At 61.2% G+C, this 23,855-nt stretch overlaps 3 protein-coding genes across 3 annotated transcripts in view; 1 reads left to right on the top strand and 2 right to left on the bottom strand.

The window, feature by feature from the left end:
* The first annotated feature begins 4,048 nt into the window (after positions 1–4,048).
* On the top strand, positions 4,049–11,580 carry KMT5C (lysine methyltransferase 5C). The gene is made up of 9 exons (XM_032388794.1): positions 4,049–4,126; positions 5,716–5,953; positions 6,112–6,277; positions 6,677–6,786; positions 7,525–7,688; positions 7,811–7,830; positions 9,844–9,980; positions 10,103–10,287; positions 10,399–11,580. Exons 2-9 carry the CDS (start codon positions 5,844–5,846, stop codon positions 10,890–10,892), a joined length of 1,386 nt encoding a protein of 461 aa, XP_032244685.1. The 5' UTR covers positions 4,049–4,126; positions 5,716–5,843; the 3' UTR covers positions 10,893–11,580.
* Positions 11,581–16,063: 4,483 nt separating this feature from the next.
* On the bottom strand, positions 16,064–17,293 carry LOC116622377 (cytochrome c oxidase subunit 6B2). Its single transcript, XM_032388840.1, has 3 exons — positions 17,182–17,293; positions 16,347–16,447; positions 16,064–16,233 (listed from the first exon to the last, which is right to left on the bottom strand). The coding sequence occupies exons 1-3, from the start codon at positions 17,291–17,293 to the stop codon at positions 16,180–16,182; spliced, it is 267 nt and encodes an 88-aa protein (XP_032244731.1). The 3' UTR covers positions 16,064–16,179.
* A 2,861-nt stretch (positions 17,294–20,154) lies between these two features.
* Positions 20,155–23,855, bottom strand: part of FAM71E2 (family with sequence similarity 71 member E2) — a 5,309-nt gene continuing 1,608 nt past the window's right edge. Inside the window, exons 4-9 of the mRNA XM_032388900.1 lie at positions 23,398–23,422; positions 23,173–23,237; positions 22,981–23,081; positions 22,836–22,888; positions 22,675–22,751; positions 20,155–22,176 (exon numbers count right to left, since the gene is read on the bottom strand). Coding sequence (XP_032244791.1) covers positions 20,155–22,176; positions 22,675–22,751; positions 22,836–22,888; positions 22,981–23,081; positions 23,173–23,237; positions 23,398–23,422 — 2,343 coding nt within the window. The remainder of the gene's footprint in view (positions 22,177–22,674; positions 22,752–22,835; positions 22,889–22,980; positions 23,082–23,172; positions 23,238–23,397; positions 23,423–23,855) is intronic.

Below are 23,855 nucleotides of genomic sequence, written 5' to 3'. Positions count from 1 at the left end.
TTCTAATTTCTTAAGGAGCCACCATACCATTTTCCATAGCAGCTACACCAACTTACATTCCCATCAGGAGACACAAGGGTCCCCTTTTCTCCACATCCTTGTCCCCAATCATGTAATTTATATATACATATCCCTTTCCCCTCAAAATATGGTCATCCTGAATTTATGGTCTTATAACAAGTTTTGGGAGTTACTAAGCCCACAACATCCCTCCAGCCTGTGAATGTGTGGTCTGAAGAAGCCACCTGCAAAAGTGTTCTCTATGGCCTGCTTCTCAAGCATTCCAGAGCATTCCAACCACTAGTCTGGGTGATTCTGATTTAGGAATTCTGGGATGTGGCCCAAAATTCTTCATTCCCACCAAGCACCCATGTGATCCTGCTTGAAGCTGCGGGGACACAGGCTACACTTGGGCAGCACTGTCCTAAAATGATTAATTATTAGGGGCGCCTGGGTGGCTCAGTCGTTAAGCGTCTGCCTTCAGCTCAGGTCATGATCCCAGGGTCCTGGGATCGAGCCCAGCTTCGGGCTCCCTGCTCAGTGGGAAGCCTGCTTCTCCCTCTCCCACTCCTGCTTGTGTTCCCGCTCTTGCTGTCTCTCTCTATATATCAAATAAATAAATAAATACCTTAAAAAAAGAATAATTATCTAAAAAATAAAATGATTAATTATTAAATACTCAACTGGGCTTTTTGGAGGCTGAGACTTAGAATCTATATTTTCACTATATTCCCCAGGTGATTATTTCTCTCTCTCTCTCTCTCTTTCAGTAGTAAAATATACTTAACATCAAATTTACCCTTTTAACCATTTTGAAGTATACAATTCAATGGCTTTACGTACATTCACGATGTTCTGCAACATCACCATTCTCTAGTTCCAGAACCTCTTCATCCAAAAAGGAAACCCCATACCTATTATTAGTCCCTCCCCACCTCCCCGTCCCCAGCCCCTGGCAATCATGAATCTGCTTTCTGTGTCTATGGACTTACCTATTCTGGAAAATTCTTGGAAATGGAATCATTCCCAGGTGCCTGGGGAGGGGGTGGACTCAGTTGGTTAAGCGTCCGACTCTTGATTTCCGCTCAGGTCATGATCTCAGGGTCGTGAGATCGAGCCCCAAATGGGGTCCACACTCGTGGGGAGTAGGCTTGAGATTCTCTCCCTCTGTCCCGCACCACCCCCCCACCCTGCTGAACGCATGCTCTCTAAAATAAATAAATAAAATCTTTAAAAAAAAGAAAAAAGAAATGGAATCATTCCATAGGTGAATTTTTGTGTCTGACTCCTTTTACCTGGCATGTTTGCAAGGTCCATCTATGTTATAGCATGTGTCCAAGTTTCAGGCCTTCTCTGGGGTGCCCCTTGCTATGCCATCTGAGATTGAGAACCCGCTGGATGCTATCTGGGCGCCACAGCCCAGAGTTTGAGAGTAAACCTGGTGTCTGATGGCCTGTTCAATCCCCTCTGTAAGCCTCACTTTGCTCATCTGTACAATGGGGGTCACAACAGCCCATTCCCCGCAGGGCTATTTGCAAAATCACTGGCCTGTGCTAAGAGCTCAGTAACTGTTAGGCATTGTCGTTATTCCATCTGGTGGATTTGCTCTAAGTGATCCAACCAATCTTCTATTGTTGGACATTAAGGCTCTTTCTATTTTTCTGTGTTTTAAACAACACTGAGGCAAACATCTTTATATATAAATATCTTAACACTTGTCAGTTATTTCCTTCAAATAAAACCCTGGCAGTGGAATTGGCAGGTCAATTTTTTTTTCCCCAAGATTTTATTTATTTATTTGAGAGACAGTGAGAGAAGAGAGCAAGAGAGAGAGTGCACGAGCCGGGGGAGGGGCAGAGAAGCAGACTCCACGCTGAGCAGGGAGCCTGAGGTGGGACTCTGGGATCATAACCTGAGCCACCCAGGAACCCGGCAGGTCAAATTTTTATTCATATTAAGAAATCTTTTGGGGTGCCTGGGTGGCTCAGTTGGTTAAACGACTGCCTTCGGCTCAGGTCATGATCCTGGAGTCCCAGGATCGAGTCCCGCATCGGGCTCCCTGCTCAGTGGGAAGCCTGCTTCTCCCTCTGCTTGTGCTCTCTCTCTCTGACAAATAAGTAAATAAAATCTTAAAAAAAAAAAGTCTTTTGACGCATAGAAAAACAACAGATAGTGAATATAGCGAACTCATGATTTCCACCTCTGAGCTTACAAAAAAAAAAAAAAGTGCAAATATCAATGTCCTGTGTGGCTTCCTGATTGCATTCCTTCCGTCCCACCTGCAGGGGTCACCGGTAGGGCCTTGCCCCTACTTTTGTCACACCAATGCATGTTTATACACATTTAAGACATGCATCCACACACAACCCTTGTGTTCTGTGCTTTAAAACTTCCCGCACTCAACTATGCAGACTTCCACAACCAGCAACATGCTTTGCGGTTGTCCGGGTTGATATCCGGAGTGCTGGTTCATTCCCTTTCACTGCTGTATGGTGTTCCCCTGTGTGAATATGTCACGATCCATTTATCCATTCTTCATGTGATGGACATTTAAGCCGTTTCCAGTTTTTTGTTTTTTGTTTTTTCATCACTGCAAACACTGTTGGGAGCTTATCTTTCTGCTCACATTTGCGAGTGTTTCTCGAGGGTGTACATAAGGAATGAGCTTCTAAGATTCAGACATACTGATAGGACTTTGGACTTTGCCAGAGAGCTCAGTTTTTGGAGTCCTCTCTGCTTGCTGGCCTTTGCTCTCCTCTGGAGCTGTGGCCATCCTTACTGGGGGGCTGTAGAGGGTACCTTGGTTGGGGAGAGCAGTCTCAGAGTGGGGGTAGTCCCAGCTGGGGAAGGAACAGCATAAACAGAGATGGGGGTGGGGATGCTGGAAGCGCTATTGAAGACACCCAGGAGGGTGTTAAGGAGAAACCCTGAGAGAGGGACCAGTGTGGTCCTTGTTTTACAAACGCGAATCTGAGGGCCAGAGAGGGCAAGCCACTTCCCACCGTCCACAGAGCGACGCAGAAACTGTCCGCTTCATCCTCACTGGCTGGTCATTCATTCATTCATTCATTCAGTACACATTAAGGAAGCACCTACTCCGTGCCAGGCATTGTTCGAAGCGCACCGTGATACACAGCACTGAGCAAAACAAAGACCGCCTGCTCCAAGCGCGGAGCTTATTATTCTGGGCGTAATTATGACGAATTGCTAATTATGGATGCCTCCAGGATTGGAGCAGGTTGGTGATCCCAACTGGGGGAGGGGGTTCCCCGTGGGAGCCTTCTCCAAAGGCCCCGCTTCCCGGGCTCCTCCTTTGCGACCCGTTCACCCGCAGAGCTCCCGTGGGTGCTCCCGAAATTAACCGGGGTACGTGGGGCGGAGAAGGTGGTCGAGCAGAGAGGAAGAGCGAGGCGCCCTTTGTAGCTGGGCAGGACTGTCAATAAACTTTTGTCTCCTTGGCAACGGCAGGCCGGGCGGGGTCGACGGAGGCGCCCGCGCACCCACCCCTCGCGCCCGCCCCAGCTTTCTCCCCGCGGTTCGCGAAGGTTTCACCGGAGAAAGAGAATGGGCCAGTCGCGACTCTACGGTGACGGGCGGAGGCCTTAGCCTATGGAAGGACGAGCCGTCCCAGGGCCAGCCAATCACGCGCGCGCTGTGGAGCCGGCAGAGCCCGCCCCCTTTCCACTTGGACCCGAATAACCTGACCCAAACCCGAGTTTAGCCTGGAGCCTCGACGCTCTCGGCCAATGAGGGCGTCGACTCCGAGCAGTGGGCGGGGCAAGTCTCCATGGCAGCGGTGGAATGACAGCAACAGGAGCCATTAGCCGCAGTCGGCGGCGCTTGGCAGCGGCGCGGGCGGAGCGGGGTTTCGTAGGGGCACGGACGGGAGGGCAGGCGGGGAGGGGCCGAGCGGGACTCGGCCAATGGGAGCGGCGTGAGCGCCGCAGCCACTGAGGAGTGGCGGCGGCTTCGGCCAATGGGAGCTCCCTATGGCCGCGGCGGGGCGGGCTCGGCGGCGCAGACGGGAGGCGCGGCGACCGTGTCTGACGAGAGCTGGAGCAGGCAGTGGGAGGTGGTGGCGGCGGCGGCGCGGGTGCCTGAGGAGGAGGAGGAGGAGGAGAAGCGGGTGAGGGGCGGCGCGGGGCCCGACCTCTGAGCCCCCTCTCGGCCCCCAGCCCGCGCCGCCTTGGCTCCCGGTCGCCCCCAGCCCCGACCGTCCCCCGCCCCGCCCGGCCCCTCCTCGTGTGCAGGCGCCCACGTCTCCCGGCCCTTCGGCGGGCCTCAGGCTGCCCCGGGCGCCCAGCCCCTTCCCTGTGCTTCCTCACCCAGGCCCCTCCCCGCACTCCCGGGCCTGAGCGGACCCCTCGGGTCGCCCTCTGACTCTCTACTCCCCTCCCTGGACCTCAGGCCCTTCCCCTGCACTCCCGCTGCCTGCCAGGCCCCTGTCCGCTTCCCCAGTGTCGCCCCGCGGACCTCAGCCCCCGCTCCTGGACCCTCAGTGCCTGCCCAGGTCCCTACCTGGACCCCAGGCTCGCTCCTCCCTGCACGCGCAGGACTTGCCCCTTCTCTGCCTCTCCAAGCCCGGCTATGGACCCCTAGGCCCCCCTCCACCTCCTCAGGACCTACCGTCGAGCCCAGGTCTCCACTCTGGCTTCGGTGGGGTCATCCCTGACCCAGGCCTTCCGCCGCGCTCTGTGTCCAGCAGGCACCCCCGGCCCTTCTCCCTGCCCCAGCTCCGCTCTGTGCATTTTGTCTTTCCCCACATGCCTCTCTGCAGCTTCCGCTCTGTCCCGGCGCCCTCTCGCAGCGCCCCCTCTTTATCCCCAGCCTTCCTGTCTTTTCTAGAACCCCTTTCCCCCCAGCTCTAGCTGCTGATCCGTCTTCTGCTCCCCCTTGCCTGCCATCCCCCATGGACTCTCCCTGAAGCACCAAGGTCTGGATGCCCAGCAGGCCCTCCGTAGTCAGGGTTAGGGGTCTTGTTTTGTTTCCTTTTGCTAATTCCCTTCTTTCTCCCCTTTTTATAGACCTGTTCTGCTTCTCCATATCATTCCCTTTCTCTCCCCTCTTCCCCGCTTTGTCCTCTGAGCCCCCCCTCCCCCAGAATCCTTGGAGAGGGAGCAGGTGCTGGGATCCGTCCTCTGCTCTCCCTCCCCTCACCCCCCTCCAGGCTGCCTGGGGCTTCACCCAGAGCCTCCTGATGATTCCCAAGGGCTGCTTGGGGGGTTGGGGAGGATGGGAGGGACAGGAGGGAGGTGGAGGCTGAGGCCAACAAGCATGGGGGTGGGTGGAGGAACAGTCAGTCCTAGCGGGTGGGAAGCCTTGGATTTTTCCTTGGTGAGGGCTGGAGGTGGAGATGGATTCCCCCGACTCCCACCTCCTGCAGGGCTAAGCCTTTAGGGTTATCCCTGACTGCCAATTAATCAGCCTTGCCTGGGCCAGTAGGGACTGTGCGTGCGCGCCGGTGTGTGTGTGTGTGTGTGTGTGCGCGCGCGCGCGCGTGGGAACATGAGGGAACCTACGTGTGAGTGTGTGGGTGTGCACAGCAGGTGGTCGTGTGTGCTTGGGGGATTGGTGTCTGTGCTCCAGAGCATGAAGATCCTCATGACGATGACTGACGTTTCTTTGGGGGGCTTCCCCACTGTCGGAAGTACTTGTTGCATCCGTCTTCGCTGAGAGCCCTGTGAAGTCAGCCTGCCTTTACTCCCTGGTTTGTAGATGAGACTGGAGACCGAAAGGCTTGCCAAATCCTCGGCAGCTCAGAAGTGGGAGTCCCGGGGCGCTGCCCCTGCCCCTTCATTGCGCCCTCCAGTCTGGGCCAGAGGCAGCATGGTCCGTGGGGCACCATGGGACCTGACAGAGTGACAGCCAGAGAGCTGTGTGAGAATGATGACCTTGCCACCAGCCTTGTCCTGGACCCCTACCTCGGCTTCCGCACCCATAAGATGAACGTCAGGTGAGGCGGCCTGGGACAGGGTGGACCGAGGGCTCCGCGGGGACCCCTTCCCTTCCTCCATGGCCCCTGCAGCCCCGAGTGCGGGTGGGGGCGGGGCCCGGGAAGGCCCGGAGGGAATAGGCCAAGGCCCTGGGACCCAGGCGTGCCCTCTCCCCCAGCCCCGTGCCCCCCCTGCGGCGACAGCACCACCTGCGCTCAGCGCTGGAGGCCTTCCTGAGGCAGCGGGACCTGGAGGCTGCGTACCGGGCCCTGACGCTGGGAGGCTGGATGGCCCACTACTTCCAGAGCCGGGGCCCGCGGCAGGAGGCTGCCCTCAAGACCCACGTGAGGGCGCCCTTCCCTTCCCCCACCCTCAGTCCACGTGTCCTCCCTGTCACCTCGGCCTGTCCTGGGTCCTCCACCCTGCCAGGCAGAACTTCTGGAGCCCCAGGCTCCAGACCCCTCGGTGAAGTTCCCCGCCCCGGACTCCCTAACTTCCTAGCCATTGGGACCATCTGAGACGAGGCTCAGAGAATCCAAGGAGAGGAGAGTTGGGGGTCCTCTGAGATGGAGTACAACCTCTTCATTTGACAGATGAAGAAACTGAGCCCCCAAGAGGGGAAGTGAGTCCCCCAAGACCACACAGCAAGTCAGTGGCAGAGCAGGACTAGGACCCAGGAGAGAGAGGGCCGAGGACGACCCTGCCCCAGCTCCTCACCCCGCCCACCCCCTCACCTCCCCCAGATCTATCGCTACCTCCGAGCCTTCCTGCCTGAAAGCGGCTTTACCATCCTGCCGTGTACACGCTATTCCATGGAGACAAATGGAGCCAAGATCGTGTCTACCAGAGCTTGGTAAGAGGGCGGAGCTCACAGACCCTCCTCGCCTACAGCAGCCCTGATGGGGGATGAGAACCTGTGGGACCCCAGGGTTCCAGGGCCTGCTAAGGAAGTACCGTTTGTGCTCAGGAGGCAGGGGCAGGAGCGGCCAGTGGGGCAGGCATCCCTTGGTGCCATGGGGCCTAGCACGCACTGCTGGGTAAGGGACAGGACAGTGAGCAGGATGGACCCTGCCGGCCGCTCACAGTGTAGACAGAAGGCAGGTGGTAGCCGAGTACACACACAGGTACTGACCTCAGTTCCTTGGTGCTTCATCAGCCACAAGGGAATTCTGAGTGTTCTTGGGAACCGGGCCTAAGCAGAGGCCCACCAGAGGGTCTGCCGAAGCATGGCGGGGGGGGCTGGGTAGCAGCTTGCGGGGAGTTACTGGGGCTCATGGGGAGTGCAGGCGAAGGAGCACTTGTGCGAGGCCCAAGGGCAGTTGGGGCTGGAGGAGGAGCCTAGGGCGAGAGGACAGCAGGAGGGGTGCCTGGGTCCACATGGTGTCCTGTCTGGGCGCCATCCTGTCCCGGAGGATGCAGGATCCAGGAAGTGCCCCAGGAAGGTGGGTGGATCTGAGAAATCTGGGAGGAGGACCACAGTGGCCAGCAGCGGCCTGCAGGAGGCCTGGTGCCCCAGCCCCCAGAGACCCCTGTCAGCCGAGACGGTGGTGGGAGGCACTGCTCACAGACCCACGGCCTGGCCTCTTGGCAGGAAGAAGAACGAGAAGCTGGAACTGCTGGTGGGCTGCATCGCGGAGCTGCGGGAGGCCGACGAGGGGCTGCTGAGGGCCGGGGAGAACGACTTCAGCATCATGTACTCCACCCGAAAACGCAGTGCGCAGCTGTGGCTGGGCCCCGCGGCCTTCATAAACCATGGTGGGGGTGGGGGCAGGGCCGGTGCGGGGGGAGGCACGGAGGGGTGGCCCCCCACTCTCCTCTGCCCAGCCCTCCACTCACCTGAGTCTCTTCTCTCCCCCGCCCTCTCCTTGATGCTCCAGACTGCAAACCCAACTGCAAGGTGAGACTTGGGCCCCCCACCAGGAGTGGGCATGGGGGAACAAGGGGGCCCCGGGGAGGGGCATTTGGGTCAGTGACTAGCCAGAAAGTGCCCAGAGTCCCCCACCCCGGCCACAACCCAGTTTTTGCCTGCAGCTATCAGAGTCTATCAGAGAGTTCGGGGGGGGGGGGGGGGGGGGGGGGGGGGGCCTCGGCCAGGGTCATGGCTGTGCCACTTGGAGGGGGGAATGTGGTGATGGGGAGACAGAAAGTGCCCCTGCACCTGGAGCCCCAGGCCTGACGTGGAGATGCCCCCTGGCCACAGCAGGAGGCAGGGGGGCCAGGTGGCAGGACCCTGCCAATCCATGCCACCCAGGTGGGGCCAGGGGGAGCCCCAGAGCACGAGGCTCTGGGAGGCTGGGCTTCCAGGCAGAGGGAGTGAGCTGGGGAAGCAGCGTTTTGGGGGGACCACTGTGTGTTTTGTGTGGAGTGTGAGAAAGCTGTCTGGGGAAGTGCACATCCTGCCAAGTGTGGAGCCCTGAGGTGTGGTGGGGGTTCGGCACTGGGGCTCCGGGGTTAGAACTGGTTCGAGTCCTGGCTCCAGCAGCCCCCAGCCGCATACACTCCTCTCCACTGGCCTCCTGCTACGGAGGTGAAGCACATACCCATGGTTCCTGTGCTCTGTGATTGCAGGCCCGTGACGTGGCTTTGGGGGTGGGAAACGTGCAGGGTAGGACAGAAAACAAGGCCCTGTCGTGAGGCGGGTGGCAGCCACCTGAGGGCCCAGGAGCCAGGCACCATGTGGAGCAGGGAGGCTGCCCACAAGTCCCGCCAGAGCCAGGCGCTGAAGGAGGACTAGGATTTTCCTAGGTGTTAAAGGAAAACCGAGGCGTGTCAGGGCATCCCAGACGGATGTGTCTCAGTGGAGGGCCTCCTGGAGAGGGGCCCGGCATGGTGACTCTGGCCTCGCGTGCCACAGAGGAGCTCATGTCTGCCATGGACGCTCCTCCTGGGTGAATAATGGGGCTGGGTTTTGAGATGGCCTGGCAGCTGAGGAGCTGGAGGCTTGGCAGGAAGGAGAGGGGCCAGAGGCTGGCGTGTGACCTGCTGTGTAACTGGGTGAGAGTCCGGGGGAATAGAGAGGACAAAGACGCGAGACCCTGCGCACAGAGGCTCCAGCCAGCTGGCCTGGGATCAGGCAGGCGGTGGTGAGAGCCACCCCTACCTACGTGTGTGTCAGCTGGAGTGCAGGGACCCACGGGAGTCCCACTCCTCCCGGGGGTGGGGCAGAAGGTAGGAGGCGGGGGCAGGAGTGGCCGGTGGGGCAGCCGTCCCAGACTGGAGCTGCAGAGTGGACGGGCACGGGAAGGGAGCCGGCCAGAGCTTGGACCTGGCCGCCAGGGTGCAGGCTGGTGGGGAGTGGGGGGTGGGCTGTGGCGGGTCAGAGGGGGCGGAGGAAGAGTGCAGGAGGGGGCAGGCAGTGCGGGCTGCTAACACTGCCAGGGGCCAGTTAGATCATCGTCCTGCAGGGAGGGTGGAGGCCAGCAACTGGGCGGGAGGTCGGGGAGTGTGTGCAGAGAGGTGGCCTCCCGGGGGCCCAGCCCCTGCCCATCCCTGTCCCCGTCCCCGTCCCTGGGAGTGCACTTGGCCAGGCGGGGTGGAGCCCGGCAGCCCCCAGAACAGGCCACTGAGCAGCCGGGCCCCCTGTTTGTGCCTGCCCTGCCTGTCCCTGTCCCCGTCCCCGTCCCTGGGAGTGCACTTGGCCAGGTGGGGTGGAGCCCGGCAGCCCCCAGGACAGGCCGTTGAGCAGCTGGGCCCCCTGTTTGCGCCTGCCCTGCCCGTCCCTGTCCCCGGTCCCTGTCCCTGGGAGTGCACTTGGCCAGGCGGGGTGGAGCCCGGCAGCCCCCAGGACAGGCCACTGAGCAGCTGGGCCCCGTTTGCGCCTGCACTGCCCGTCCCTGTCCCCGTCCCCATCCCTGGGAGTGCACTTGGCCAGGCGCCCCCAGGACAGGCCACTGAGCAGCCGGGCCCCCAGTTTGTGCCCGCAGATGGGAACGCGGCCTGTGTGAAGGTGCTCCGGGACATTGAGCCGGGGGATGAGGTGACCTGCTTCTACGGGGAGGGCTTCTTTGGTGAGAAGAATGAGCACTGTGAATGCTATACGTGTGAGAGGTGAGGCACCCGGGAGGGGTCCTGGGGAGGAGGGCAGCAGCAAGAGGGCCGCTGCGGTGAACCCAGAAGTGCTTCCTCAGGGCCCGCTCCCTTCTCTCTCCCTCCCGGCCCCCCCCAACCAGGAAAGGTGAAGGAGCCTTCCGCCTGCGGCCCCGGGCACCCCTGCCCCCTCGGCCCCTGGACAAGTACGAGCTCCGGGAGACCAAGCGGAGGCTGCAGCAGGGCCTGGATGGCGGTGGCCGGCAGGGTCCACTGGGCCCGAGGGCCTGTGCCCACCTCTCCCCGCTGCGCCGGGACCCGTTCTGTGGTGAGCCCCCCAGGCCCAAGCCCTTGTCTGTTCCCGCCACCTCCCGCCCTCGGGTCCCCGCCAGAGGCCCTGCTCACACTCCTTTCTCCCCGCTCCCCCCGGCCTCCGTAGCCACCTGCCAGCCCAGGCGCCCCCTGCCCTGCAGTGCCCGCCTTGACGCCTCGCCCCTCTGGCTCCAGTGGCTGCCTCAGCCCCAGCTCCGGGTGCGCCCCCGGAGGCGCCGGCGCCCCCAGCCCCGGCGGGCCCCAGCGGCCCCCGTTCTCCGCACCGCCCGCATCTCCTTGCACCGGTGGGGAGGCTGTGGTCCCCACTGCTGCCTGCGTGCAGAGGCCCTGGTGGCCCTGGGCCCGGCCCCCCGCGCCCACTGGGCCCCGCAGCAGGACTGGCACTGGGCCCGGCGCTACGGGCTGCCTTACGTGGTGCGTGTGGACCTGAGCCGCGTGGCCCCGGCCCCACCCGCTGCCCCTGCGCCTGCCGGGACCCCAGGCCCTGCCCCCATCCCCAAGCAGGCCCTTGCCTTCGCCCCCTTCTCCCCACCCAAGCGCCTGAGGCTGGTGGTCAGCCACGGCTCCATTGACCTGGATGTCAACGGTGACGGGCCGTGATGGGCTGGACAGGGAAGGCCCCAGGCCAGGAGAGGAAGGAGTCCCTCCTCGTCCCCCCTCCCCCCGAGCCCCAAGTTCTTGGGAACTCACTGACCTCTAGAAGGAGCCGCTGGACCTCTGGGAGGGAGCTGGCCCTTGGCCCCAGCACAGTTCTGCCCGGGGCTGGGTTGGTTTGGAGACACCCAGGGATCTGACCCCTGACCCTTTGTGACTGCTGACCCCTGAGCCACCCCCACCCCAGCAGGGTGCCCTGGCCGCTGCTGCCCTCCCACCCCAACTCCAGCCTCAGGACTGCGGGAGCCGTTCCCTTCCCTTCCCACCTCCTGCCCAGGGAGCAAAGCCATAAGGGGTGGGGGCCACCCCATGGCGTCTCCCCAGAAGCCCAGGCCTCGGGAGGAGGCAGAACTGACCTGGGGTGGCACTGCCTAGAGACTGCGCTACGGAGGCGAGTGGGCTTGCTCTCAGCTCTGCGACTGTCCGAGGTGGGGGGCAGGCTGGGGGGGATGTCTGGGACACGTCCTCACCAGCCCGTGGGTCTCAGGGAGGCCGGATGCGACCTCATCTTTCTCATGGTGCTATCCCTGGTGCTACTGGGGTGTGGGGGGTCCCTCCCCTCCCCCACACCAGAATGGGGTATGTTGGGGGATTGGAAGCACTTGAACTTTTTATTTTATTAAAACCTTGTTATAAGCAGTGCCCTTTGTAGCTTTTCATTTTGATTGATGTTTTGAGGGGATGTTTGTCAGCGGGGTGAGACCCTCAGCCCTGCTGGGGAGACCAGGCCGGGGGAGGCGGCCCAGGCTTTGGGGGCCTGCGAGCTTTGGAAGGGTGAAGGGTCCGCAGGATGCCCCTGAGGATGGCGGAGGACAGAGGCAAGAATCGCGTCCCCGCCGGAACCAGACTTCTGAAGAGTGCTTCTGGAGCTGTCCTCACGTGGGAGGGGACGCTCCCCGTCGTTCAGACGAGGTAACAGGTCCGGCAAGCAGAGGGACTCGCCCACGGTCACACGGGGCCGGCTGCCCCTCCGAAGTCAGCTGCCCCGCACCCTCGTCTGAGTCCTGTTGGTCGGCCCGGCTCTATGGGACCAGGGCGATGAACCTTCTCAAGCTGCTCAGGATCCAGGTCAGTGGGGACCCTGCCATCCCTCTTCATTGTCACCTCCGCCCCAGTGGTGCAGAAGAAATGCAAGAAATGCAGACAGCTAACAAGACCAGTGAGCGGCCCGGGGAGGGGGGGGCGGCCCGGGGGCACTGTTTTCCTCCTTGGCCCTGAGGCCTCACCCATGCCTGAGGGTCAGGTGGGGCTGGGGGAGCTGAGGACTGGATGGGGCAGGGAGGGGGGGACCACCTGAGGGGGGAACATGCAGAGCTGTAATCTTTTTACTTGAAATTCCTTTCATTTACAGAGAGCCCACTTCCTTTCAGAAGGAGAGAGTGAGAGTGTGTCTCTTCCCTGCAACTCCTACTTCCCCTGCTAGGTTTCTCCCTCCTGTTAAAGACGAGGGAGAAGAGGACGCAGAGGGATGGCGTCGTCCGTAAAGAACTGGGCCTCTACACGGACTGGCGTGCGGGCACCTTCACCGTGGCTTCTAGGCAGGACCTGGCTTCTAGACAGGATTCTCCTCCCAGACGGCCACTGAGGGTTACAAGAACCTCCGGAAATTCTATTTTAAATGTGCGTCTGTGCGTTCTTCTCGGGGGAGAGGGTTCGAAGCCTTCATCGGATTCTCAAGAGTGTCTCGAACCCCAGAAACAAAGATCAGAAACCGATGGTCGGGGTCTCACCCTTGGCCCGGCCGCCCGGAGCCAGCTCAGTCTGTGTTGTAGGATGAGGAGCACCGGTTGTGACAAAGGTGTTTCCACACACTGCCCAATGTCCCCCTGGGGCCAAAGCCACCCCTGCTGAGAGTCACTGGGCTGGACGACAAGGGGATGGGGAGGGAAGACCTCCAGGGCAGGAACTGTGGCCCTGACGCTGCCCAGGCTTCATGACAGCGCTCCCAGGGTTCCCCCCTTTACAAATGGCCTGCGGGCACCCACCTTGCTGCCAGTTTCCGCCCTGAGCCCCGAGAAAACGGCCCCCACCACGGCAGGGAAGTGCAAGGAGCTCAAGTTGTGGCGAGTGAAGTGTCAGGACCCGGGGGCGGGGGCGGGAGCCGGGCTTGGCATCAGGAGCTCCCCCTGGTGGCTCAGGCCCAGGGGGAGGGGAACGTGAGGGCAGGGCAGGGCCTGGAGCCCCATCAGACCCACGGCAGCCTGAGCGAGGGCACAGGGAAGAGCTGGGCGGTGAAGGAAAGAAGGAGCTGCAGGAAACGGAATAATTGCAGCTCACAGGGCGAGGTCTGCGCTCTGCTCCCCCCTCCCCAGCTCTCTCCTTGCCTCTGGCGGCTGGGACTGCAGCAGAGCCAAGTGCCATCCAGGCCGGGCACCCCAATCCTGGGCCATGTGTCTCCTTGGGGGCGCTCTCTGACCCTTTTGCATGCACATGGCGTTGACCAGATGCCTCCGGCAGCTCCAGGCCCCTGTTGACAGGCTGGCCATCCTGGAGCTGCTGATGGAGGAGGGCAGCTGGCTATCGATCCATCACTCCCACCGTCCAGCGTGGCGTGGGGCGCCAGCATCGAACCGCCACGCTGATTCTGAGTCCCTCGAATTGCCGACACAGAGCCCCCCCACACACACACGCCCTGAGAACACCAGGCTAGAGGATTGTAACCCGTAACTCACAGCATCATCCTCCCCAATAGCCCTACGAAGTCCACGTGTTGTCATCACCGCATTTGGGATGAAAAGACCACGGGGCAGGGGGCTTAGGGAATTTGTCTGGGGCCACAGGGCCGGTACGCTGTGCAGCTGGGACTTGAACCGTTTCTCAGAGTTCCTCAGGCTCTGACAAAGGCAGACACCAGAGAGGGGGCTGGGGGTCGGGCCGCGGGGCTTCTGGGGGGGGGGGGGAGAGGGAGAGCAGGTGCCTCGAAGGGCAGCTGATTCTGAGAGGGAAGCACCTGGCTGAGCCTCTCTGCAGAGAGGGAGGAAAGAGCTGGCTGAGGGTCTGCAGAGACGGGAGGAGGAGGAGAGATGGCCTGAGGTCGAGGGGATGGCACTGGAGGAAGAGGGGGAGGTGGGGAAGGGGGTGGTGAGGCGAGCAGGGGTGCAGATTGGGGGGAGGGGCGGGGAACCAGGCGCGCGGCCTGGGAGGCTGCTTCCGAGGAGCTGGTAGAGGAGCAGCTGGTAGAGGAGCAGCGGAACCGGTGTTCGGAGTTCAGGGCCTGGGAGTTTGCAGTGATGCTGGTGCAGACCCCGCCTCCAGCTCAGGCATCCGTAGGACCGTGGTGGCAGAGTGTAAAGAATGTTCCAGAATGGGGCGCCTGGGTGGCTCAGTCAGTTAAGCATCCAACTCTTGATTTCGGCTCAGGTCATGATCTCAGGGTGGTAGGATCGAGCCCCGTGCGGGGCTCCGTGGTCAGCGGGGAGTCTGCTCCCTCTCCCTCTGTCCCTCCCCCAGCTTGCACAAGCACACACTCTCTCCCCAAAATAAAATCTTAAAAAAAAAAAAGTTCCAGAAGTGGTAGAGGGATGATGGTGGGGAGGATCCTGGGCCACAGATGGAAAGAAGGAGGACGGCTGGGAGTGGCTTCTGGGCAACAGGGTAAAGTGCACTCCGGGCACTCGTACCCTGAGTGAGGTCAAGAGGCTGGCCGGGGCTGCGCAGGTGTCAGGCCCTGTGGTCAGAGGCTACCTGGGTGACCCGACTGCCAGACACCCGTCAGCCCCACGCGGTGACTCAGAGCTGCCTTGCCTGTGTCCCTTCCTTGGTCCAGCCGCACCGCCACCAGAGCAGGACAGCCCTTCCTGCAGCTCTCAGCACACCCTGCACCCTCACTTGCCCTCCTGCCTCTCAGGCTGTGGTTGGAGAGAGGGAGTCCTGGGGCAAGGTATCTGGGTGCAGCCATCCCAGCAGATGGGACGTCTGGGGTGTGCCCTGGGTGGGGTGATGAGGGCAGTGTGGAGGGGATGCGAGGGGATGGTCATCAAGGAGGGCGGGAGGAGCGAGGAGCAGAATAGAGCCAGTCCTCCCCTGAGTCCGCTCAGCCCTTCCCATCATCACACCTCTCCTGGTAATGGGACTCTGCACCATCTGGGTTAAAAACTGGGGAAACTGAGGTGCACTCAGGTCAAGAGGCTTGTTCAGTTGTTATGATTAGTAATAGCCACCTTTGAACCCCGGGATTGAACAGGCCTCTTGAGACTACTTCAGGCAGAGTGTGGGTCCAGCCTGTCCCAGGAAGCATACAGCTTCAGGGAGAAACAGTGGGATCCAGTCCTCCCCCTGCTCAGGACTTAGGCCAGGCTAGAATCCCAGGGCTCTGTGCTTGTTAGAGGTCACTCCTCAGCCTTGGCCAGGGTGCGGGTGGGAGGGTTAGACAGGTGACGTTTCAAGCGGCATTTGGAATCAGAATGAATCTGTGTTGCCACCTCTGAGGCTGGCTGAAGGCAGGCCCAGCGCCTGGATGGGGCAGGAGCAAAGAATTACCCAGACAGGAGCTCAGAGCGTCCTGGAGGAGCATCCTGGAGAAACTGACATGACAGGTATCTGTGGACACCCACGGAGGAGACTGCTCGGGCTGGGGACGGTGCTGGAAGGCCGAGGCCAGGCGTGCAGAAGACTGTTGGGAGGGGCGCGGGGGATGAGACCGGGGTGTACTTGGAGGGAAATGGAGTCAGACAGGGGCAGGGGAGTGACGGAGAGTGGTGAAGAGCTGGGGACAGGTCCGGAGCTGGGGAGGGAGGGTTGGGGTCAGCGCTGGGGGGTACACAACCAAACAACCCCCCAGAACTTGGGAATGCAAGTCCCAAAGGAGTCTGCGGAGGTAAGAGGCGAAGATCCTGAGGGAGGAGATGAAGGGCGCACCAGGTGCGGGGATGGACAGTCAGGAGCACCCTCGTGGGCAAGTGCTGTCCTCCACGGAGCCTGGGCGGGCGGCCGCTGCCCGCTGGAGGCACTGGAACGGGGGCAGGAGGGGCTGGGCTCGATCCTGCCCTAGAGACCCGACGATCCTCCCTCCATCCCTGCCCCCTCCTCATCAGAGCCAGTAGCGTTAGCTGCAGGGCACTGACACAGGAAGGACTTCTCCAGCCCCCACGCCAGATAGGAGGCAGAAATAGCAGCAACAGAGATTTATTGGTGGCTCACAGACTGGGGAGTGGATAGCCGGGGCCGGGTCTCCGCGAGACGCCAGGATGTGCGGTCAGAGCACTGATCCTTCGGAGGAGCGGCACTCAGGCCGTCAGATTTTGCCCGCGAAGGTCCCGTCCTGGATCTGTTGGGTCCAGCGCTGCACCTGGGTGGGGGGGGAGTGGCGGGAGGGGAGGCAGAGGGCGCCGGCTCAGCTACAAGGGACCCTCCACCCTCGCCCCGGCCGGCCGGCCGCCGGCGCCCCCTCGGCCTGCTCACCCAGCTCATGGGGCACAGCGAGTGGAACACGCGGAAGTAATACTGGCAGGGCTGCGTGCTCTTCCCGCGGCGGTTCATTCTCTTGACGCAGCGGTGGTAGTCTGCAGGGTGGGGCCGGGCGGGCAGGCGGGGTGGCTCTGCGGCCCCACCCCGCCCCTCCCGGCCTATCACCGCCCCTTGCTCCCGCCCCCAACGATGGTCCCACCCCCTCCGTCCCCTCGCCCTCCACGACTCAATCCCGCCCCTCCCCTCCAGGCCCCGCCCCTCCACGGCCAGACCCCGGTCTACCACGGTCGGCTCACCACCTCCAGACCAAGCCCCGCCCACTCCCAGCCAGGCCCTGCCTCTCCCTCCCTCGCCCCGCCCCTCCAGAACTCGGTCCGGGCCCTCCAGACCAGGCCCCGCCCACTCCCGGCCAGGCCCTGCCTCTCCATCCCTCGCCCCGCCCCTCCAGAACTAGGTCCCGGCCCCCCAGACCAGGCCCCGCCTACTCCCGGCAGGCTCCACCCCACCATGGTCGGCTCACCCACTCCAGACCAGGCCCCGCCCCTCCAGGACTTGGTCATGGCCCTCCAGGCCAGGCCCCGCCCACTCCCGGCCAGGCCCCGCCTCTCCCTCCCTCCAGGACTCGGTCCCGCCCCCTCCACACCAGGCCCCGCCCCTGCCGGGTAGGCCCCGCCCCTGCGGACCACGGTTCTCCCCCACCCCTTTCCACCCCAACGGTCTCCGCCGCCAAGGCGGGTCCCAGACCTTCTTCCCATTTTCAGGTGGGGTGCTCCCCTTCCTGCCTCCCCTGTCTCACCCCCTGCCCCTAAACTGGCCCGCAAGGTCTCACCCAGGAAGTTCTGGTAGCAGTTTTGGGTCTGGTTCTGGTTGGGGAAGCGCGGGTCGAAGGGCGGTGTTGACCATTTCCCCTTGGGGGGCTTCTGGGAATCAACATCCAACATCCACGGAGGCGGCAGCTCCTGCGGGGGAAGGGGGGCTCCGTGGGGCTTGGGGGCGCCCCTCGTTCCGACCCGCACCCAGCGGCTGGCCCCCACCCGAAGCCCAGCCCCTGATCCCACCCGCCCTGCCCTCACCAGAGTGATGTCAACGTGTCACTGGGTCAGCTGTGCTTGTGGCTCCGTCCAGGGGTGCCCCTCGCTTCTGAGTCTCGGGGGTCCAGTCCAGGAGAAACACGACCCCTGGCAGGATTGGCTGGGACCCCTGGACCCCAGCCAATGGGAGCAGCGGCGCTGCAGGGGATGTTCCAAGACGCCGGGCGCGGTCTGCGTGGACCCCACCCCCGCCGCCTCCTGCCCCCAGCCCCACGAAGCTCTTGGGGGTCCCCCGCGCACACACAGGCACCCAGGCACGACTTTTGCCGAGTCTCAGACTCAGGCTTTTAATCTCTGCGAAGGTGGGCCACCCCGCGGGCTCTCCCCTGTCCCGCTCCCCGCCCCCCAATATATAAACGTATAGACAGCTCTGGTCTCTACCGGAGAGGGAGCATCCCCCCGCCCGGCCTTTTCAGCACCCTGCTTCTTACGGTAGAGGTGCACAGCACCCTGGGGGTCCGTGGGGAAGAGGAAAGAGCCAGGGTGGGGTCTGAGCTCCTGGACTCCGGTGCCAGGACTGAGGCGGGTCTGTGGGGTCTCGGGCTACCTGGCCAGGCTGGGCTCATTTGGACACTTTGGCAACTGAGATTGAGTCCCCCGAATCCCGCTATTGAGGGCTCTCGGAACTGAGCATGCTGGAGAGAGAGAAAAAGCCAAAGGGGGCTTTGGGGGCCACAGGGAGAGCACCCTGAGTGCTCAGTAAAGTCGTGCTAAATGAAGTGTGAGCTGGAACAGGGTTCCCCCTGCCCCCCGCGTCTTCCTGTCCCCGGTGTACCTCCCAGTTCCTCTCCCTCCTGCCTAGTGACTCTCGAGCCCAGCTGTGCATCTTTCACACCACATCCAAGTGCACTAACGTTTGCTCTCCTCTCAAGAATCGCTCTGTGCCCACTTCCTACACCAGCTACCTCTCCAGGTCCCTCCTGCCCTTCCAGCAAGCTACTTGCAAAAAGCTGGTCTGCTCCTCATCTCCGAAGCCCCTCTTTGCGAATGTACGGAGGTAGGTAAGTAGGTATATAGTGGGAAAATACACATCACCTAAAATTTACCATCACAACCATTTTAAACCGTCCAGTTCCATGCCATTAATTACATTCACAACATTGTGGGACCACAACCACTTAGTTCCAGAACGTTTCATCACCCCACAAAGAGACCCTGTTCCCAGTATGCGATCCCTCCCCATTCCTCCCATCACTCCCAGCTCCTGGCAACCACCATTCTGCTTGGATTTGCCTGCCCCGCAAGCTTCATACAAAGGGCATCACCCACGAGGAGGCCTTTTGCTTCTGGCTCCTTTCCCCCAGCATCATGTTTTCAAGCGTCACAGCAGGTGACTCCCTGCTTTCTGTGCTTCCTTAGGCCTGCCCCATTCAGGTCTTTGTTAGCACCATGTAACAAATAATCAAATCCTTGCTGATGAATCCGGAGGCCCTGTCTCAGTCCCCTCTTCCTGCACCTCGCTGCGGCCTTAGACACAGCTGCTCCCTTCCCGTGGCGGTCAGCATGCCCGTCTCTCACCATTCTGCACACCACGACTATGGTATCCCCTTTTCCAAACACTCTCATTGTCTACACTCGCTGGCTGGAGACCTCCTCCAGTCCCCATAGCTTGCGGTAACTCTCCACGTGCCGATGATTTCCCAAGTCACTCCTGACTCACATATCCGGCTACCTACTGCACATCTTCACCAGACACCTTGGAATTCAGAGGTCCAAAACGGAATTCCTGATGCTCTACCTGCCACCTACTGCATTTACAGCTTCTCCGAATGCTGCCGATGGCCACAACATCTCCCCAGTGTCCCAGACCCCAAACCCTACAGTTGCCCTTGATGCCATAGGGACAGGCCCAGCCCATGAGCCAATCCATTGGCCCAGCCATCGGAGCATCTCTAGAGTCCTGCCTCTTCTCAACACTTCCGACACCTCCCCTGTTGTCCAAACCAACATCATCTCACGCCTGGATCACAGCACCTGCCTCCTGCCTACTCTCCTGGCTTCCATCCTTGCCCCCTTACCTTCCCGATGCTTGGGCCAGAGAGAGCCCTTTCTAACATACATCACTTCCAGCCATTCTGCTCAACAAACCCCAGCTCACTCATCAGCATCAAAGCCGGCAAGGTCTCCCATGATTGCCACCTCTTCCCTGACTCTTCTGACGGCATTCTCTACTCTGGGGTCCCCTGGAACTCACTCTTGGTCCAACATAATATTGCACACACCTATCTTCCCCAGATGTGTGCATGGAGTCCCCCCTCTCCTCCTCCAGATCTTTTACACAAGTGACATCAGCTCACTGAGGCCCTCCTGGACCAACCAGTCCCATCCTGGAGGCTGCCTACCTTCACGCCTAGTCCCCCCCTCCCCTGCTGTCTTCCCATGGAGCTCTCACATTATATCATACACTATAATTGATTCAGTTTTTACTGTCAGGATTCCTAACTTCAGCACTACTGATAGTTTGTGTGGATCACTCGTTGTTGGGGGTGGGGGTGGGGGACCATCCTGTGCATTGTAGGATGTTAAACAGCATCTCTGGGCTCTACGTACCAGGTGGCAGGAGCATACATACTCCCCAAATTGCTCAGTGTTGTGTCCCCAGTGCTTAGAACTTAGACCCAATATATATTGAGTCCATGAATAAAAGTGAAAAAAGAGGGAATGATCCTCTCTACCTTGCAGAGAATGGAGTTGACAGAACATGTTAGCTGTCACCCCAAGTACCTGGCTGAAGCACTGAAGACATCCTGTTCCTCTGTCTTCTCCCCATTGGTAGCCATGTCCATCACACTCTCCACTTCCAAGGGCGAGGGTGAGAGAGCCTCTGAGGACAACCCGGTCTTGGTCAGAGGGCTCAGATCTGACATCTCCTTGGGCTCTTGAGGCTCTTGAGATACACTGCTGAGCTGTGGGGACACCCCAGCCTCCATCTCGGAGATGGGGGTCAGAGAGATGGGTGACTGGGGTGCATCTTCCCACTCCGATGCGGGCAGAGGGATGGGAGACCGGGAGACATCATCCATCTTCCGGCTGCTGGAGACACTGTCCATCTCCTGCTCCATGAGGTAGGGCACTTCGGAAGGCCCTGTTGTGTCCTGGGAAAGCTCCTTCACCCAGTGATGCTTACTCCTCTCTGCCCACTGATGCATTTTCCCCTTCACCCAGGTGCCCACCGGGGACTGGTCCCTAACCCCCACTGGTGTCCCCTCCGGTGAGGGCACCCAGAAGCCCACTGGGGACTGCTCCCTAAACCCCACTGGTGTCCCCTCCATCAAGGGCACCCAGGAGCCCACCGGGGACTGCTCCCTAACCGCCCCTGGTTTCCCCTCCGGGGAGGACACATGATGGGGGCTGAAGGGCACTGTGCCCTCTGTTGACCTAGCAGACGCCTGGGGAGCTGAGAGCCAGGAGGGCAGACCGACTGCAGCTGGTCTCTGGAGTGGCTCCTTGCAGTTGGCCATGATCATCATCTTGGCAAGGGTGAGCCCCTCCACCGAGAAGGGCCTGCTCTGTTCCTCTGGGCCTCCCTCAATGGCCAGTTCCTGGGTCTTGAGCCACCTCTGCTGCTCTCCTCTCTCCTTGGATTTGAAGCCAGGCATGTCCAGGGATATCTTCTCCTTCTTTTTGTGGACCTTGTCCTGCAACGTGCTCCTGCCCTTCAGGCCATCCAGGGTGATCTCCCGGGCTTTGCTGATCATGACTTCCTCTGACTGCTTCTTCGTGGTAGTGAAAGGGAGCTCCATGGATGTTCTCTGGGTCCTCGTCTCTAGCACGTCCATCTCCTGGGTGCCCACGAACAACATGGGCTGTGGCGTCCCTTCACGCTTCCTTCTCTCAAGCCCATCCCTTTTAGGACTTAATTCAGGCACCATGCCAAAATCGGCCCCGTCCAGTGTCATCTTGTATTGACTAGGTGAGGTCACAGCCTTCTGGGATGGGGTAGGGATGAAGAAAGATTTCCTCCTTTGGAGAGTGGGGGACGCAGCCTTTGGGGGAAGAGCCTGGATAGGTGGGGACTTTGGAGATGGGTAAGGTACGGCTGGAGGCTTCTGAGGACTAGCCAACACAGGTGGGGCCTTCTGAGATGGGACAGGTATGGCTCGGGCCTTCGGGGAACTAGCCGAAGCAGGTGCGGCCTTCCGGGATGTGCCACGTGCTACTGGGGCCTTCGGGAAAGTAGCCGAAGCAGGTGCGGCCTTCCGGGATGGGCCACGTGCTACTGGGGCCTTCGGGAAAGTAGCCGATGCAGGTGCGGCCTTCCGGGATGGGCCACGTGCTACTGGGGCCTTCTGAGGAGCAACAGGTGCAGCTGGGGCCCTCCGGGATGGGCCAGGGGCAGTCGAGGTCTTCTGGGATGGAGCAGGCACTGCTGAGACCTTCTTGGACTGGTCGAGGATGAATGGAACCTTCGAAGAGGCAGCATGGGTAGATGGCGTCTTCTGGGAGTATGGCGGCCGCTGCCTCTGCCCAGCCTTTCCTTGGTGCTTATGGAAGGAGAACGTGGCAGGGAGGTTGAAGGCCGGAGGGCCGAGGGCTGGGCAGAAGGAGGAAGAGGACAAGGTGCTGGAATCCGGGTCCATCAGGTCTTCAATGTCCCGCCGCCACAGGTATGTGTCCAAGCGATCATAGGAGCCCAGCAAGGAAGGCTCACGGCTGCCCTCCGAGATACAGCGTGCAGGGGTCTCCACTAAACCTCCCAGGACCGTGCCCACCTCAGAGTCAGATAAGTAACCCTGCACATGGGCCGAAGAAAGGGGAAGGATGATCAGGACCCGGGGAGGCTCCCAGACCCAGGACCAGGAGTCCTAGCCCACAGCCCCTCCTCCCTCAGACCCGGGGGTCCAGCTCCCAGCCCCGCATCCCTCAGACCCAGGAGTCCAGACCCCCAGTCCCTCCTCCCTCAGACCCAGGAGTCCAGCTCCCAGGGCCTCCTCCCTCAGACCCAGGAGTCCAGACCACCAGCCTCCTCCTCCCTCAGACCCAGGAGTCCAGACCCCCAGCCCCTCCTCCCTCAGACCCAGGGGTTCAGCCTCCCAGCCCCTCCTCCCTCAGACCCAGGAGTCCAGGCCCCCCAGTCCCTCCTCCCTCAGACCCAGGAGTCCAGACCCCCAGCCCCTCCTCCCTCAGACCCAGGAGTCCAGCCCCCAGCCCCTCTTCCCTCAGACCTAGGAGTCCAGGCCCCCAGGTCCTCCTCCCTCAGACCAAGAGTTGGGCCCCCAGTAAATAGGTGCCTTGGAAGAGGACCGTGAGTTGTTGATGGTGTTGGAAATGATGCTGAAGATGGTACGGATGGTGATGCTGGGCTTCTCTGGGTGGGAAGAAAGTAGTCTGAGCTTTCAGGGGAAGAGCGAGAACTTTGCGGATCCATACATAGAGGGGGAGGTGTGCTCACCAGAAACCTGGATTTTCGTCCGAGACGTGTCAGCGTAGAGTTTTGGTTGGGACCTGTGGATGCAAAGTGGTGTGACTAGATGGCATCTGCACCAGGGTCCTCAGCCTTCCCCTGCCTCCCACCAGGAGCAAGACCCTAAGCCTACTTTTCCGCAGATTTCTTTTTAGCTTCAGCATGCTCCAGACGCGACCAGATGAGAGGCACAGAGTCGCCCACGGCCTGAGACTTGAATCTGCGCTTGAGGGTCTGACAGTGGGAGGAGGGACGGAGTGCAGTGAGGAGGCACAGCGCCCCCAGCCCCCACCCATCAGCAGCCAGTCCTGCCCGGCCTGCTCACCTTGGTCTTCTTCTGTCTCTGAGATGCCATTAACTTGTAAGGAAAGGTGGGCTCGACAATCATGACTGCAGAGGAGGGGAGGCTTTGAGTCAGGGTCTCTGACAGGGAGGACACAGGGAGACCCGCAGGGGGCTTGGCCAGGGGAGAAGGGCAAGGTCTGACCACGCCTACTGCAGCAGATGCTGAGAAGCGGGGAAGAGCCTGATGGACACTGAGCCTACTCACCTGAACCTTTGGACTGGGGCTGGGCCTGTGGACAAGGAGGGGGCCAGTCAGGAGGGGTGGCCTCCTCCTGGTATCCACATCTCCGTTACCTACCCAGCCCAGGACTCCAGGACCCCAACCCATCCGCCTGCCAGGACCAGGGGTCCTGTCCTCTGCCCCTGCAAACCCTGGAATCTAGGGCTCCAGCCCCTCCTCCCTCAGGCCCAGAAGCCCGGGCCCCCAGCGCCTCCTCCCTCAGACCCAGGTGTCCAGGCCCCCAGCCCCCTCCTCCCTCAGACCCAGGAGTCCAGGCCCCCAGCCCCCTCCTCCCTCAGACCCAGGAGTCCAGGCCTCCAGCCCCTCCTCCCTCAGACCCAGGAGTGCAAGCCCCCCAACCCCTCCTCCCTCAGACCCAGGAGTCCAGGCCCCCCGCCAGACCCTCCTCCCTCAGTCCCAGGAGTCCAGGCCCCCAGCCCCAC

The sequence above is a fragment of the Phoca vitulina genome, unplaced genomic scaffold (genome assembly GCF_004348235.1).
Source record: "Phoca vitulina isolate PV1807 unplaced genomic scaffold, GSC_HSeal_1.0 scaffold52, whole genome shotgun sequence".
NCBI lineage: Eukaryota > Metazoa > Chordata > Mammalia > Carnivora > Phocidae > Phoca > Phoca vitulina.
This window is presented reverse-complemented; position numbering and strand designations above follow the sequence as displayed.